Consider the following 14009-nt stretch of genomic DNA (forward strand, 5'->3'; position numbering starts at 1 on the left):
TTATCAAGCCTGCATTACCCTAAGAGCAAAACCAGACAAAGATATTATAAGAAAAGAAAACCACAAACCAATATCCCTCATGAAAATATATGTAACAAATCCTTAAGAAAACATTAGTAACTGAATCCAGCAATATATAAAAAGGATAATACATTATCCTGCGGTTTTATTCCAGGAATGCAAGATTGTTTTAATATGAAAAAAAAATCAATGTATTTGACCTTATTAACAGAAAAATCATGTTTCAATAAATGCAGAAAAAAAGCATGTAACAAAATTTAGCATCAATTATAAAAACAGCACTCTAGAAGTAGAAGGAAGCTTCCTTACCTTGATAAACAACGTTTGTGACTGACATACAGAAAACATAGTTAATGGTGAAACACTAAACAGTCCCCCAAAAAATCAGGAACAAGGCCAAGAAACCTACACTCACATCTGTTTAACACTGTACTGAAGATTGTAGCAAGTTTATATGGCTAGAGAAAGAAACAGAGGCACGCAAATGGAAAAGTAAAATGTCTAATTGGCTTTACTCACAAATGACATGATTGTATACGTGTAACATTAAATGGAATCTACAAAACATGCTACTAGAAATAAGTGACTTGCCAGGCATGGTGGCTCACGCCTGTAATCTCAGCACTTTGGGAGGCCAAGGCGGGCGGATCACGAGGTCAGGAGATCAAGATAATCCTGGCTAACATGGTGAAACCCCGTCTCTACTAAAAATACAAAAAAAAATTAGCCGGGTGTGGTGGTGGGTGCCTGTAGTCCCAGCTACTCGGGAGGCTGAGGCAGGAGAATGGTGTGAACCCAGGAGGCGGAGCTTGTAGTGAGCCAAGATTGTTCCACTGCACTACAGCCTGGGCGACAGAGCGAGACTCCATCTCAAAAAAAAAAAAAAGAAAAGAAAAGAAATAAGTGACTTGAGCAAGATCACAAGAATCAAGTCAATGTACACAAATATTAAAATTTTGTTATATCCATTTGTACAATGAAATGCCACTCAGCAATAAAAGAATGAATCACTGAAAAACTCAGCAACAGGGCTGGATCTCAGAAAAAAATATTCTGAACAAAAGAAGCTGGACACAAAGGAGCACATGTTATATAATTCCATTTTTATAACGTTCTAGAACACAAAGAACTCATCTATGATGACAGAAAGCAGACTGGTGGTTTTTTGGGCTAGGGGTTGGGGATTGATTGCAAAAGTTCCCAAAGGAATTTTTTAGGGTGATAAAATATTTAGCTGTCTTTTCAGCAGTGATTACATCAGTGTATACATTTGTCAAAATTCATTGAACTGTGCACTTAAGATGGATATGTTTTATTGTTTGTAAACTTTGTGCCTCAAGACAATTGATTTCAACTATTAAAATGCAGGTATCACCTCTTAAGCAAAAACCAACTTAACAATTTGAGTTTCCATTAACTAACTGACTTGAAGCATTTAGAGAAAGATGGTGATCCACATTCTATATTTAGCACTTTTTTACACTGTGCTCAGATAAGCAGGAACTGTCCTGCAGCCTGGAGACAGTGGCAAGAACACCAGGCAGGGAGGGTGGGGGGACTGGGAAAGCAGACAGAGAACCTGTGTAGACACTGTTCATTCACGACTCACTCCTCATTGCCCACGTGCCAGCCAGTGAGCTATGACAGCTTCCCTCTTTAGTACCCTCAGCAGGATCCTGTAAGGCCCCACTTTCTAGACAGGAGGATAGCAAAGCCTAGAATTGAAACAGAGCCTTTCCCTCTCCTTCTCTTCTAGTGGAGTAAGTCTAGTTGCGTTTAAACATTATGCCCAGTTATATTCTTCCAATATGTTCTTCTTCTTCTCAGAAACATTATATTGTGATTCATTCATAAAGCATATACAGTTGTGCCTTGAACAACAGGGGGATTAGGGGTGCTGACCCCTCACGCGGTAAGAAATTCATAGCTTTTGGCTCCCCAAAACTTAACTACTAATAGCCTACTCCTGAGTGGAAGCCTTACCAATAATAGTTGATTAACACATCTTGTGTGTTGTACGTATTGTATACTGTATTTGTTTTTTTCATATGCCTGCTGTCTCAAATACATACTGTATTCTAACAATAAAGTAAGTTGAAGAAAAGAAAATGTTAAGAAAATCATAAGGAAGGGAAAATATATTTACTATTCATTAGGTGGAAGTAGATCATCATAAAGGTCTTGATCCTCATCGTCTTCTCATTGAATAGATTGAGGAAGAGAAGGGGTTGGTCTTGCTGTCTCAGGGGTGGCAGAAGAGGAAGGAAATCTACATATAAGTGGACCCACGCATGCTCTAACCTGTGTTGTTCAAGTGTCAACTGTATGTGTTGGGTACCTACCATGTGCCACACATTGCTTGTAGCTGTGAACAGAATGGCATGCTCCCTGCCTTGCTAGAAGAACAACTTGGGGTGCTGGTTGAAATTGATGAGTTGAATTCAGAAGACCTGGTTCTAATCCTAACTGTGCTCTATAATTGCCGAGCAGACCCTGAACATGTCCTTTGACTTCTCAGGGCCTCACTTTTCCCACCTTTCAATTTTATGAATTTCAAATATTTCACCAATGATGTCTAGCGTGATATCCAGTGTTAATATCCACTATCTAACCAGACCCCAGATTTACGTAAGCTCGTTTTAAAATTTGAGCAGGAGCGTTAGGTGCCCTGCTGTGCCCCATAGCCCATGGCACAGTGACATCATCTGTCTATTCAAAAGCCCTTTTCTTAGGCCATGAAATCATCCTTGGTGGCAAATCAAATCATCTGAGGAGTTTTAGAAATTCCCAGCAACCAGACAGTACCTCAGACCGGTAAAATGAGAATCTCTCAGTTGGGATCCAGGCATTGGTCACTCTTAGACCCCTTTAATTATCTACTCATTTTCCCCTCACATCCCGGTCATCACTCATCCCCCACCCCTTCAAAGGCAGGAGCTCTGTGGGGTTAGACACAGGGACTGAAGTGGAGCGAATCAGCTTGATAGTACGTGGTATTGCTGTGTGTGGCTAATTGACCGATATAAACAGTGCTGACCTGTAGCCCTGCCACCTCCCTGCAGTGAGAGCAAGACAAGGCATGGAAGAGCTGATCCCAACACCTATCTGAGCCCATGGGTCACAGCAGGTTTCAACCATTTAGAGAAGAATTTTGGATTCTTCATTGTTGCCTGTTCTTATCAATGTTACTGATTCATTCAGTTCATTCATTCAACAGTTGTGTTTTGAGTTTTCTGCTACTATGCCAGATACAGTGTACCAGAGACTCTGTGGAGGGCAGAAATTAACCAGGTGGAGGGAAGAGAATTCTGGGAGATGGGAATAGCAGGTGCAAAGGCCTGGCAAAAAGGAGTCTGGCGGAGGTTGCAGTGAGCTGTGATTACACCACCGCGCTCCACCCTGGGCGACAGAGTGAGACTCTGTCTCAGAAAAACAAAAAACAAAAAAGGAGCCTGGCCCCTATGAAGAACTGAAATGATGTATGACTGGAGCAGAGTGCTAGGTGCATGCAGGGAGGGAGATCTGCCACAAGGGAAGGGACCATTCTGCCCAGTGCCTGGAAAATGAGCTGTAGCCAGAGAGAGCATAGGAGGATGTTGTTCTCTGTACAATGTCTCTAAAAATGGAGCTTTTTGGCCTTGCATGGTGGCTCACGCCTGTAATCCCAGCACTTTGGGAGGCCAAGGTGGGTGGATCACCTGAGGTCGGGAGTTCGAGACCAGCCTGACCAACATGGAGAAACCCCGTCTCTACTAAAAATACAAAATTAGCTGGGTGTGGTGGTGCGTGCGTGTAATCCCAGCTACTCAGGAGGCTGAGGCAGGAGAATCGCTTGAACCCAGGAGGCAGAGGTTGCAGTGAACCAAGATCATGCCATTGCACTCCAGCCTGGGCAACAAGAGTGAAATTCCATCTCAAAAAAAACAAACAAACAAACAAAAAGAGGTGCCTTTTAGCAAAATAGTAACTGACTGGTTTTTAAGACCACAATAAAAACACATTAGCAAAAGTGGTGTGAGAGCATGATCATGAGTCCTGTAGAGAAAGTAACCAAAAGTGGTACATTTCTATGTGGTTCCCTCCCAGACAAAATGTCAGGCTCCACCCACTAGTTCATGCTCCCTGATAGCAATGGCTGGTATGTGCTCAGGTCTAGATTGGAGCCAGACACTTTATTTTATTGTCTCACCAAGTCTCCATGACCAACCTAGGGCTATGAGATATTACTACCCCTTTTTTGGATAGACACAGAGGTTAATAGCTTGCCCATGGTCACACATCTACTAAGTGATAAAACTGGAAGTTGAACCCAGGCAGTCTTTCCCCGGAGGCCAGTTCATCACCATGCAGCGCTGATATTGGGACCTAATGGTGGTTCTGCTTGTGGCCTGTGTTGAAATGTTTTATCTTTATTCAGAGAAAACAGAAGGCATGATGTGGTTTTAAGCAGGTGGTGACATGGTCAGATTGCATTTCCCCTCAATTTACACAGATAATGGACGGTTGACAAAGACATCGTCACCCCCATGAGACAATAAACCAGTTCATGAAACTGGAAAACAAAGGAAACCATTAAAATTTGTTAAAGGAAACCATTGAAATTTGTTAAATGATATTTCAGTGGAACTTTAGGGATAATATACTAGGCATAATATCATTATTGTTGTGGAGGCTGATTGAGTGAATTCACCTGATGGATCTGCTGTTAGAAAATTGTCCTGCTCCAGGGACTCAAGTGCTCAACTAGACTCTTGTGAAGCTTGAATAAAGCTCCTACCTCCTATATTCTCTGGGATGAGAAACAAGAATGTTCTGGGAACGGTTTGGAAATTGTGAGCTTCTGTATACAGGTAGCCTACCTCCAATCTAGAGAAATTCATAAATTGCCAAGAACCCTGGACTCATCTAGAATCATTATCATTGCCAACATTAAAGTCCTATGTTTTAAGGGTCTGTGTTTTTTGTGGTACGTGGTACATGGAATCATATGAATGAGAAGGACACAGACCCTCTTTGAACTGATACTGATATATTTCATAGCCAAATCACCATGTGTTGAGTTCCCATTCTATACTATGTGGTATTTCATGTAGCTCTCAAGAATGGCCAAGGAAAGTGGATTCCCCATCCTTAGAGGTAAGGAAAGGAAGATCAAGGGAGTCTAAGTAATGGGCCCAAAGTGTCACAGTGGGCTAGGGAGAGAGTATGTGATTTGACCCAAAGTTTTCTTGGCTCCAAAGCAGGTGCCCTGTGCTGCTCCCTGTAAAGATACGTCAATGAGAGTTTATGCCTGTTGTCCATGATGCATTGACCAGAGTAGAAAAAGGATCCTTTGTCTTGCAGGCAGTCTGGTTGTCAGTTGGCTGCCAAAATTCAGATGTTGGTGGAAGAAGCCACATTATGTACAGTCTTTACTCCCTTTCCTTTCTCACTGAAATAAGTAAAGATTCAGCCACAGGGCTGTCTACCCAAAGTGCTCTGAAGACTTCAAGGCATTCACTCACCTCCATTTCAGCCAGGCAGAGCCCACTGAAGTTGATTTTTTGTGTTCACAGCTGCAGAACCAGGAACTGCTGAGGGCGATGATGAAGAAGGCCGAGCTGGAAATCAGTGGCAAAGTGATGGAAACAATGAAGAGACTGGAGGATCCTGTGCAGCGACAGCGCGTCCTGGTGGAGCAAGAGAGACAAAAATATCTTCATGAGGAAGAGAGGATCATCAAGAAGTTGTGGTGAGTGCCAGTCACTTGCACGTTGAGCTGTTTCACCTGCAATGGAAAATTATCGTTGCTAAGGAGGTCCTTCCCAGTTGCCCTGTCTTTATTGAGCACCTACTGTGTATACGTTAGAGTTCTGATGGTAGTATATGTGGACACTTCAGCACCTTTCCATGGAGGCCCAGGAAATTCAGTGGTCCTCAGGTGACTGAATTTCTTTAAAAGTTGCAGCATTGCTGGGCGTGGTAGTTCACACCTGTAGTCCCAGTTACTCGGGAGGCTGAGGCGGGAGGATTGCTTGAGTCCAGGATTTCGAGACCAGCGTGGATAACATAGGGAGATCCTATCTTAAAAAAAAAAAAAAAAAAAAGAACAGAGAGAGAGTTGCAGCAGCTTCATACTCTCTCCTCCAGGGCTCAGCAATACACACAATTAAAAGGAGTAAATGGCAAAACCCAGTGACAAATAGGAAGCCTATATTTCATCTCAATAAATTAAAACTAATGGCCAAAATAACACAGCACTAAAATTATCTTCCTATTATTCCACTGTAGTTAAAATCGCAAAAGAAGAATTTAAATGAAAAGTGTATCTGATCCCGAATGAAAGATACTTCCTTAGCTGTTATGAATGTTATTTAAGGTTCTTATTGAAAGCATCTATCAATTCCTACTATTGAAATGAGCAGAATTTTATTACTCCCCCGTCACCAGGCAGGCACATCTTTTATGGTAATTGTATATTTTGGTATGCAATGAAGATTTATCATAGAACTATCTCACCTTTTAGTATAATGAATAGTAATTTTGAGGGGTTTCTCCAGTGTTGATAATTCTCTTGTTTCTTGGAAAACTTAAATCTCTCAAATTGGGATTGCAAGGGAGCAATTTGTAAACTTTTCTCATGGCCATAATGAGAAGAGGTTTCCATGATGGAAAGCATTGTGTTCAGTCACCTATCTCCTATTGGAGCTGTGGCTCATATCACCCTGGATACCAACCTAATGTGTTTGATTAAAATTAGAGTGTCCCTCTCAGCAGTCTAGAGGGGAAAAAACAAAAACAAAAACAAAAAAAAACTTCAATTTGAGTTATTCTTTTCCTAATAAATTAAATCAGGCCACTGTTCATCCACATCTCAAAATAGCTTCCAAAATTCTACTTAGTTCACACATTCATAGGCAGAGTTAATCACCCACCATGAGTTGGTAAGGCTGTTATTTGTCTGAAATGTTTTTGTGACAGCCCAATTATCTAAAACTAGGTCTCCAGATTCTTCTTTAAAACTTCTTTTAAAATGCATATCCTGGCCGGGCACAGTGGCTCATACCTGTAATCCTAGCACTTTGGGAGGCCGAGGCAGCCGGATCACCTGAGGTCAGGAGTTCAAGACCAGCCTGGCCAACATTGAGAAACCCTGTCTCTACTAAAAATACAAAAAAACATAGCTGGCCATGGTGGTGTGTGCCTATAGTCCAGCTACTCAGGAGGCTGAGGCAAGAGAATTGCTTGAACCCAGGAGGGGGATGTTGCAGTGAGCCGAGATTGTGCCACTGCACTCCAGCCTGGGTGACAGCAGAACTCCGTCTCAAGAAATAATAGTAAAAATAAAAATAAAAACATATATCCTTTTAATAACATTTATATAAATTTTCCAACAAAATTATGAAAAAAAATTTTTTTGAGATGGAGTCTTGCTCTGTTGCCCAGGCTGGAGTGCAGTGGCATGATCTCGGCTCACTGCAACCTCCGCCTCCTGGGTTCAAGCAATTCTCCTATGTCAGCCTCCTGAGTAGCTGGGATTACAGGTGCACGCCATAACACCTGGCTAGTTTTTGTATTCTTAATAAAGTCAGGGTTTTACCATATTGGTCAGGCTGGTCTCAAACTCCTGACCTCAGGTGATCCACCTGCCTCAGCCTCCCAGAGTACTGGGATTACAGGTGTGAGTCACCATGCCCGGTCAGTAAATTTCATTTTTTTAAAAATTGTGTTTATTGGTTAGCTGAAATAATTCTTACTTCTAGCCTAGAAAAGTCATCTTTAATCTCAATAATACTCTGAGATTACAGCCTAGCATAGGAATGAGACAGAAAAAGTAATGGAACGAACATATTATAAGAGGGCTTTATCTGGTTGGATTTGTGGGAAGGCCACAAATGAGTAAGATATGCAAAGAGCCCTTAAGGATCTTCAGTCCAGCAAAGCCAACCTGATAAATAGGAGTATAGCCCCAAACATGGGATTTACAGGTACCAGTTGTACCCACACAAAAGAGAGACTAACCCAGGGATCAGGAAGACTTAACCTGAATGAAGTCATTCTTTGTATGACCTACAGGCCACACACAGTACCTTGCACATAGTAGTTTCAGAAATGGTTTGTTAGGCTGGGCACAATGGTTCACACGTATAGTCCCAGCATTTTGGGAGGCTGAGGCGGGAGGATCACTTGGGACCAGGAATTCAAGAACAGCCTGGGCAACATAGCAAAACCCTGACTCTACTAAAAATAAAAAATCAGCCAGGTGTGGTGGCATGCACCTGTAATCTCAGCTACTCAGGAGGCTGAAGCAGGAAGATCGCTTGAGCCCAGGAGTTCAAGGCTGCATTGAGCTATGACTGCGCCACTGCATTCCAGCATGGATATTGGAGCATAGACCCAGTCTCTAAAAACAGAAAGAAATGGTTAAACTCAACTGAGATGGCCTTGAAAATGGGGAGATTGCATCAGCAGAGGCTAGAGAGGGAAGGACTTCCAGGCAGTAGAACCCTGCAAACCAACAAGTTTCTGGCCTGGAAAATGCAAGATGTCTTTGGAGAACTGGGTAGCAGTCCAGTTAGGCAGGAGAGTTGGGTGCAAGATACTAATAACATCCCATATTTGGGGAGTGCCATTCCATTTGCACACTGACTTCCTGTATCTTAGACCATACTCAAGGCCTCACGTACCTGCTTGATGCCTGTCTGGGCTGTGCCTACAGAGATTGGAAGATTCTTTAAGAGAAATCTGGATTTCTGGCTTTTCTGGAAAGTTCCAGGGTTCAACCCCAGATTCACAATTTCTGTGGATGGAGCTTAGGAATCTGCAGTTTACAAACAAAGCTGGTGATTCTGAAGCACCTTCACATTTGAGAGTTACTGCCTAGAACGATGAGGAAGACACTGAGTGTTTGGGTTTTTTTGGTTTTTGTTTTTGATCAAGGAAGTAGCAAAGCTAGAGTTGTATTGGAGAGAGGTCCCTCTGGTGATCATGTGTGGGACTAATTGAGGGGGAAAATAGATCAGTGACTAGGAGACCATATGGGAAGCTACTGTATCCATCAGGCAAAAGGCAGTGAGGCCTGAACCAAGCAGTGAAAGTAAGAATGAAGTCAAATACAAAACATCCTATGGTATTCACCACCTACAACTAGCTCTCAGAATTTTTCTTTAAAACACTTTTTGAAATATATATCCTTTTTGCTGGGCGCAGTGGCTCTTGCCTGTAACCCCAGCACTTTGGGAGGCTGAAGTGGGAAGATCACTTGAGCCCAGGAATTCAAGATCAGCCTGGGCAACATAGGAACATAGGGAGACCCCATGTCTACAAAATAAAAATTAAAAATAAAAAGTAAACCCTAAGCTGGGCATGGTGGCACACACCTGTGGTCCCAGCTACTCAGGAGGCTGAGGTAGGAGGATGGCTTGAGCCTGGCAGGTCAAGGCTGCATGATCATACCACTGCACTCCAGCCTGGGTAACAGAGCAAAACCCTGTTTAAAATAAAATTTAAAATAACTATATACATATATATCCTTTTAATAATGGTAGTGTAAATTTTCCTTCTATGAGGTATAAAGCAGGTCAACTGATTGGATGGCTAGATCTGAATGGCAAGAGAGCAGGTTATAAAAGACAGCTGGAAATAGCTAGAAGAAAAAAACTAGAATGTTTCTAGCATGAAAAACAAATATTTAAGGTGACGGATATCCCAAGTACACTGATTTGATCTGTACGAATTATATGTACTAAATTATCACATGTACCCCAAAACTCACAACTAGTATGCATTGATTTTTAAAAATAGCTTATTTTTTAAAAGCCAGGAATTTCAACTGTGGAATACCAGAACAGCAATATCCCGCTTTCCTTCCCCTCTCCCTCCTCGTTCTCCTTTTCCTCCTTGTCCTTCTTCTTCCAAGCACTAGAATATAAGCCTCCTTGTGGAGACTTATATTCAACTCACGTTAGGTTGAATTACTGGTGAGCCATTCAGAAGGCAGAGAGATTAAATTTGGGTCTAAAACTATGAAAAGATGGGCCGGGCACGGTGGTTCACACCTATAATCCCAGCACTTTGGGAGGCCGAGGTGGGTGGATCACTTGAGGTCAGGAGTTAGAGACCAGTCTGGCCAACATGGCGAATCCCCATCTGTATTGAAAATACAAAAATTAGCTGGGCATGGTGGCGGGCACCTGTAATCCCAGTTACTCAGGAGGCTGAGGCAAGAGAATCACTTGAATCCGGGAGACGGAGGTTGTAGTGAGCTAAGATCGGGCCACTGCACTCCAGCCTGGGTGACAGAGAGAGACTTTGTTTAAAAATAAAAAATAAAACTATGAAAAGAAATTGGGTCTAGATAATTTCTACATGAAAATAATAATTGGTCTTCTAATAATAGTCAGGTGAAATATATTCCAACAAACTGAATGCTTCTTTTTAACAAAGCTAGGATGAAAAGCAACTTAAACAAATAGAATGCTGTAAACTGTAACATCTATGAATATCTGACATTCTGTGGAGTGAAGCTGATATTTCAAAAGTCATATTGATTACCATGTCAAAAATATATTTCCAGCATTCGTTTTAGCCCCATGTCTCTCTTACATTTTTGAATTAATAAATTTGAATTTTAATGTTTTATCTAAAGTAGGTATCATAAACATTTGAATAGAAGTGACATTGTTGTGTACCATCGTATCAATATACATTTCTGTATATTCCATAAAGCTGTGAAGTTTAAGAGTCTCTGTATGCAAGGTTGTGAAATCCAAGAGGTATATTGTACAGAAGAGATGAAAACAGAATTCTAGGCAGGCTGACTTTGAGTCAGATGACAGCCCCTTGCAGTATTAATTACACACTGATAGACATGTTGGTTGTTAACGGAATCAGGATAATATTTGTGTCTTAGCTCTTCCAGCAAAGCTTTGCAGGACTGGACACTGTGTCCAGTCAATGCAGGGAAGTCATTCTGTTTGGTTATGCAATGGAAAAGAACTTTTCCACACGAAGTTACCATATTTAGAGCCCTTCAGTGGGGTGGCACAATCTCTTCGTGTCAAGAATGCAATAGCTGTAGGAAGTTTCCCGCTGGTGTGTTCACAGAACACTGAGCCCCTTTCCATAGTTCACCGACGTGGACAATGAGCAGATGAGGCTTTCCCCCTCTGGTCCTGAAGTAGCATCATCTGAAATGATCACAAGCAATTTTGGTTTATTTTTCATAACAGAATGAAAGACATGACCAAAAACTCCATCCCACTTCTTGCAGTGGAGGAATTTGTCATTTTCCCTGGGATCCTGTTGAACACATGTGGCATCCTGCCTGAACCCCTCCCGCAGCTGCCATGTGACCCAGAGCTCTATCCACTTGCCCACCTAAGTGGAAAGGGCCTTCAAGGGTCATCTGTTTGCAGATGAGGCCGTGCATTCCTTTTTCTCTTTCGGATGCTAGCTCCACACTCCGGGCTCCAGGAGGTGGGATCGCTGTTCACTTACTGCCCCCTAGTGGTCGCCATTTCTGAAACGGTCTGCGTTTCCGAAGGTTCTTTTTCTCGGCTTCCTTGGGAGAGATTTTTCTCTTTTAGATGTATAGGTGTTTAGGATGGGGTTAGTAATGTGCCCAAGGAGGTTACTGTTTTCTCAAGGGTGAGACCTCGAGCTCCCTCTCTTGGAGCTAGCATCCACCTCTATCCACAGACACCACATCTGTCGTCATTTTTATTTTCTGCAGTCATTTCTTCTCTTGGTAGCCTGGAGAAGAAAGAGCTCATCCTTGTTGATGGGACAATCAGTATAAACCAGAGGTTCTCATTTAGGGGCAATTTTGTTCTCCCTTCCCCAGGGACATTGGACAGTGTCTGGGTCTGGAGACATTCTGGTTTGTTACAAGTTGGGGTAGGCAAGGTTGCTACTGGCATCGAGTAGATGAAGGCCAGGGGTGCTGCTAAACATCCTAACGTGCACAGTTTCCCCACACCACAACGAAGAATTACGCGGCCCCAAAATGTCAAATGCTAAAGTTGAGAAGCCTGATATTAATCAATGTGGGCTTCTCGTTTTACTGCACCGCAGGTCGGTCGTGCTCTCTCTCTCTCTCTCTCTCTCCTCTCTCTCTCTCTCTTTCTTTCTCTCTCTCCTACCCGCCCCCCCCCCCCAACCTATCCCTCCCTCCATCCCTCTGCTAGCATCAGCACCACTGAATGTAAAGACTGGGTCCTTTGTTAGCCAGGCACAATCGTCCCTTGGGCCAATGTGGAACATTCCCTGGAAAAACCTCCTTGTTCCTGCCTCACACCATTGCGAAATGTTCCCAGCCACTGTTGAAGATGAGCACCCCCGCTCCACCACCACCACAGAGAGGCGGGGAGGGGCTGGGGCTCTATACAAAATCAGAGGCCGAGACGGGCACTCGGCCCCACACTTCCTCTGTGAAGCCTGGTGTTCAGCTCTCTGTGCTGTTGTCCTTGCTCCCGCAGCGAACTGGAAGACTTTGTTGAAGACTTGAAGGACTCCACGGCAGCCAGCCGACTGGTTACTCTGAAAGACGTGGAAGACGGGGCTTTCCTCCTGCGTCAAGTGGGAGAGGCTGTAGCTACCCTGAAAGGTAAGCTTTGTGCTGTGTCAGGGGAGGAGTCTGAACTATCTTTCCTGGGGTGTTTAAAAATCTGCCACATAGAGAAGGATTCATTCATGTATGCAAGTATTTATTAAACACCTACATGTGCCGGGCATTGTTCTGGGCACTTGGGATATCCCAGAGCATAAACATCCCCCACTTCCTGGAGCTGATATTATAGTGGGTGCTGTAAGATTTCACACTAAATGATTCCAGTAACACTTTCTATTTGCTTGGCTCTTACAGTGCACCAGGATGCATGTGCCAAACTCATTAAAAACACAAGGTGGGAGGATCACTTGAGCCCAGGAGTTCAAGACCAGTCGAGGCAACATAGACCCCCATTTCTACAAAAAGAAAAAAATTAGCCAGGTGTAGTGATATATGCCTGTGGTACCAGCTACTCAGGAGGCTGAGGTGGTAGGATCTCTTGAGCCTGCAAGGTCAAGGCTATGGTGAGCCATCATTGTACCACTGCACTCCAGCCTGGCAGCCTGGGTGCCAGAGTGAGACCTTGTCTCAAAAAAAAAAAAAAAAAAAACCCAAAAAATAAAATAAAATAAAAATAATCCTGTAACCAGGCATGGTGGCTCATGCCTGCAATCCTGGCACTTTGGGAGGCCAACACAGGAGAATTGCCTGAGGCCAGGAGTTCAAGACCAGCCTAGGAAACATAACAAAACCTAATCTCTTTAAAAAAAAAAAAAAAAAAAAGTTTTTTTTCTGGCCAGGTGTAGTGGCTTATGCCACTTTGGGAGGCCGAGGCAGGCAGATCACCTGAGGTCAAGAATTCGAAACCAGCCTAGCTAACATAGTGAAACCCTGTGTCTACTAAAAATACAAAAATTAGTTGGGTGTGGTGGTGCAAACCTGTAGTCCCAGCTACTCAGGAGGCTGAGGCAGGAGAATTACTTGAACCCAAGAGGCGGAGGTTACAGCAAGCCAAGATCATGCCACTGCACTCCAGCCTGGGTGACACAGCGAGACTCCATCTCAAAAAAAGAAAAAAAAATTTAATTACTTGGGCATGGTGGTGTGCAGCACCTAAATTGTCCCAGCTCTACAGGAGGCTGAGGCAGGAGGATCGCTTGAGCCCAGGTGTTTGAGGCTCCAGTGAGCTCTGACATGCCACTGCCCTCCAGCCTGGATGACAGAGAGAGACCCCGTCAATCAGTCAAATTACAGAGTAATAATAATAACCCTAATGGTCTATTGGCTTTATCCCAAATACACAGACAGGAAACAGGCCTAGAGGAGCTTTACTCTTGCCCAAGGTGACTTTCTCCAATGCTCCTCTGTGCTCTTAACCCACTGCCACCTCAAGATGTGTGAGCCACCCTGTGGCTTGTGAACTCTGCACTTCTCTGTCCAGTATCGGAGTGCGGGATGA

The 14009-nt window shown here is 43.3% G+C and overlaps 1 protein-coding gene across 18 annotated transcripts in view; it reads left to right on the plus strand.

Moving 5' to 3' along the window:
- Positions 1-14009, plus strand: part of KIAA1217 (KIAA1217 ortholog) — a 345498-nt gene that overhangs the window by 306726 nt on the left and 24763 nt on the right. For all 18 annotated transcript variants that reach the window (XM_033209919.1, XM_033209920.1, XM_033209921.1 and 15 more), the window contains 2 exons: positions 5577-5752; positions 12480-12607. In XM_033209919.1, the coding sequence (XP_033065810.1) occupies positions 5577-5752; positions 12480-12607 (304 nt within the window). The remainder of the gene's footprint in view (positions 1-5576; positions 5753-12479; positions 12608-14009) is intronic.

This window comes from Trachypithecus francoisi, unplaced genomic scaffold (genome assembly GCF_009764315.1).
Source record: "Trachypithecus francoisi isolate TF-2019V2 unplaced genomic scaffold, Tfra_2.0 Lachesis_group9, whole genome shotgun sequence".
In the NCBI taxonomy this organism is placed as follows: domain Eukaryota; kingdom Metazoa; phylum Chordata; class Mammalia; order Primates; family Cercopithecidae; genus Trachypithecus; species Trachypithecus francoisi.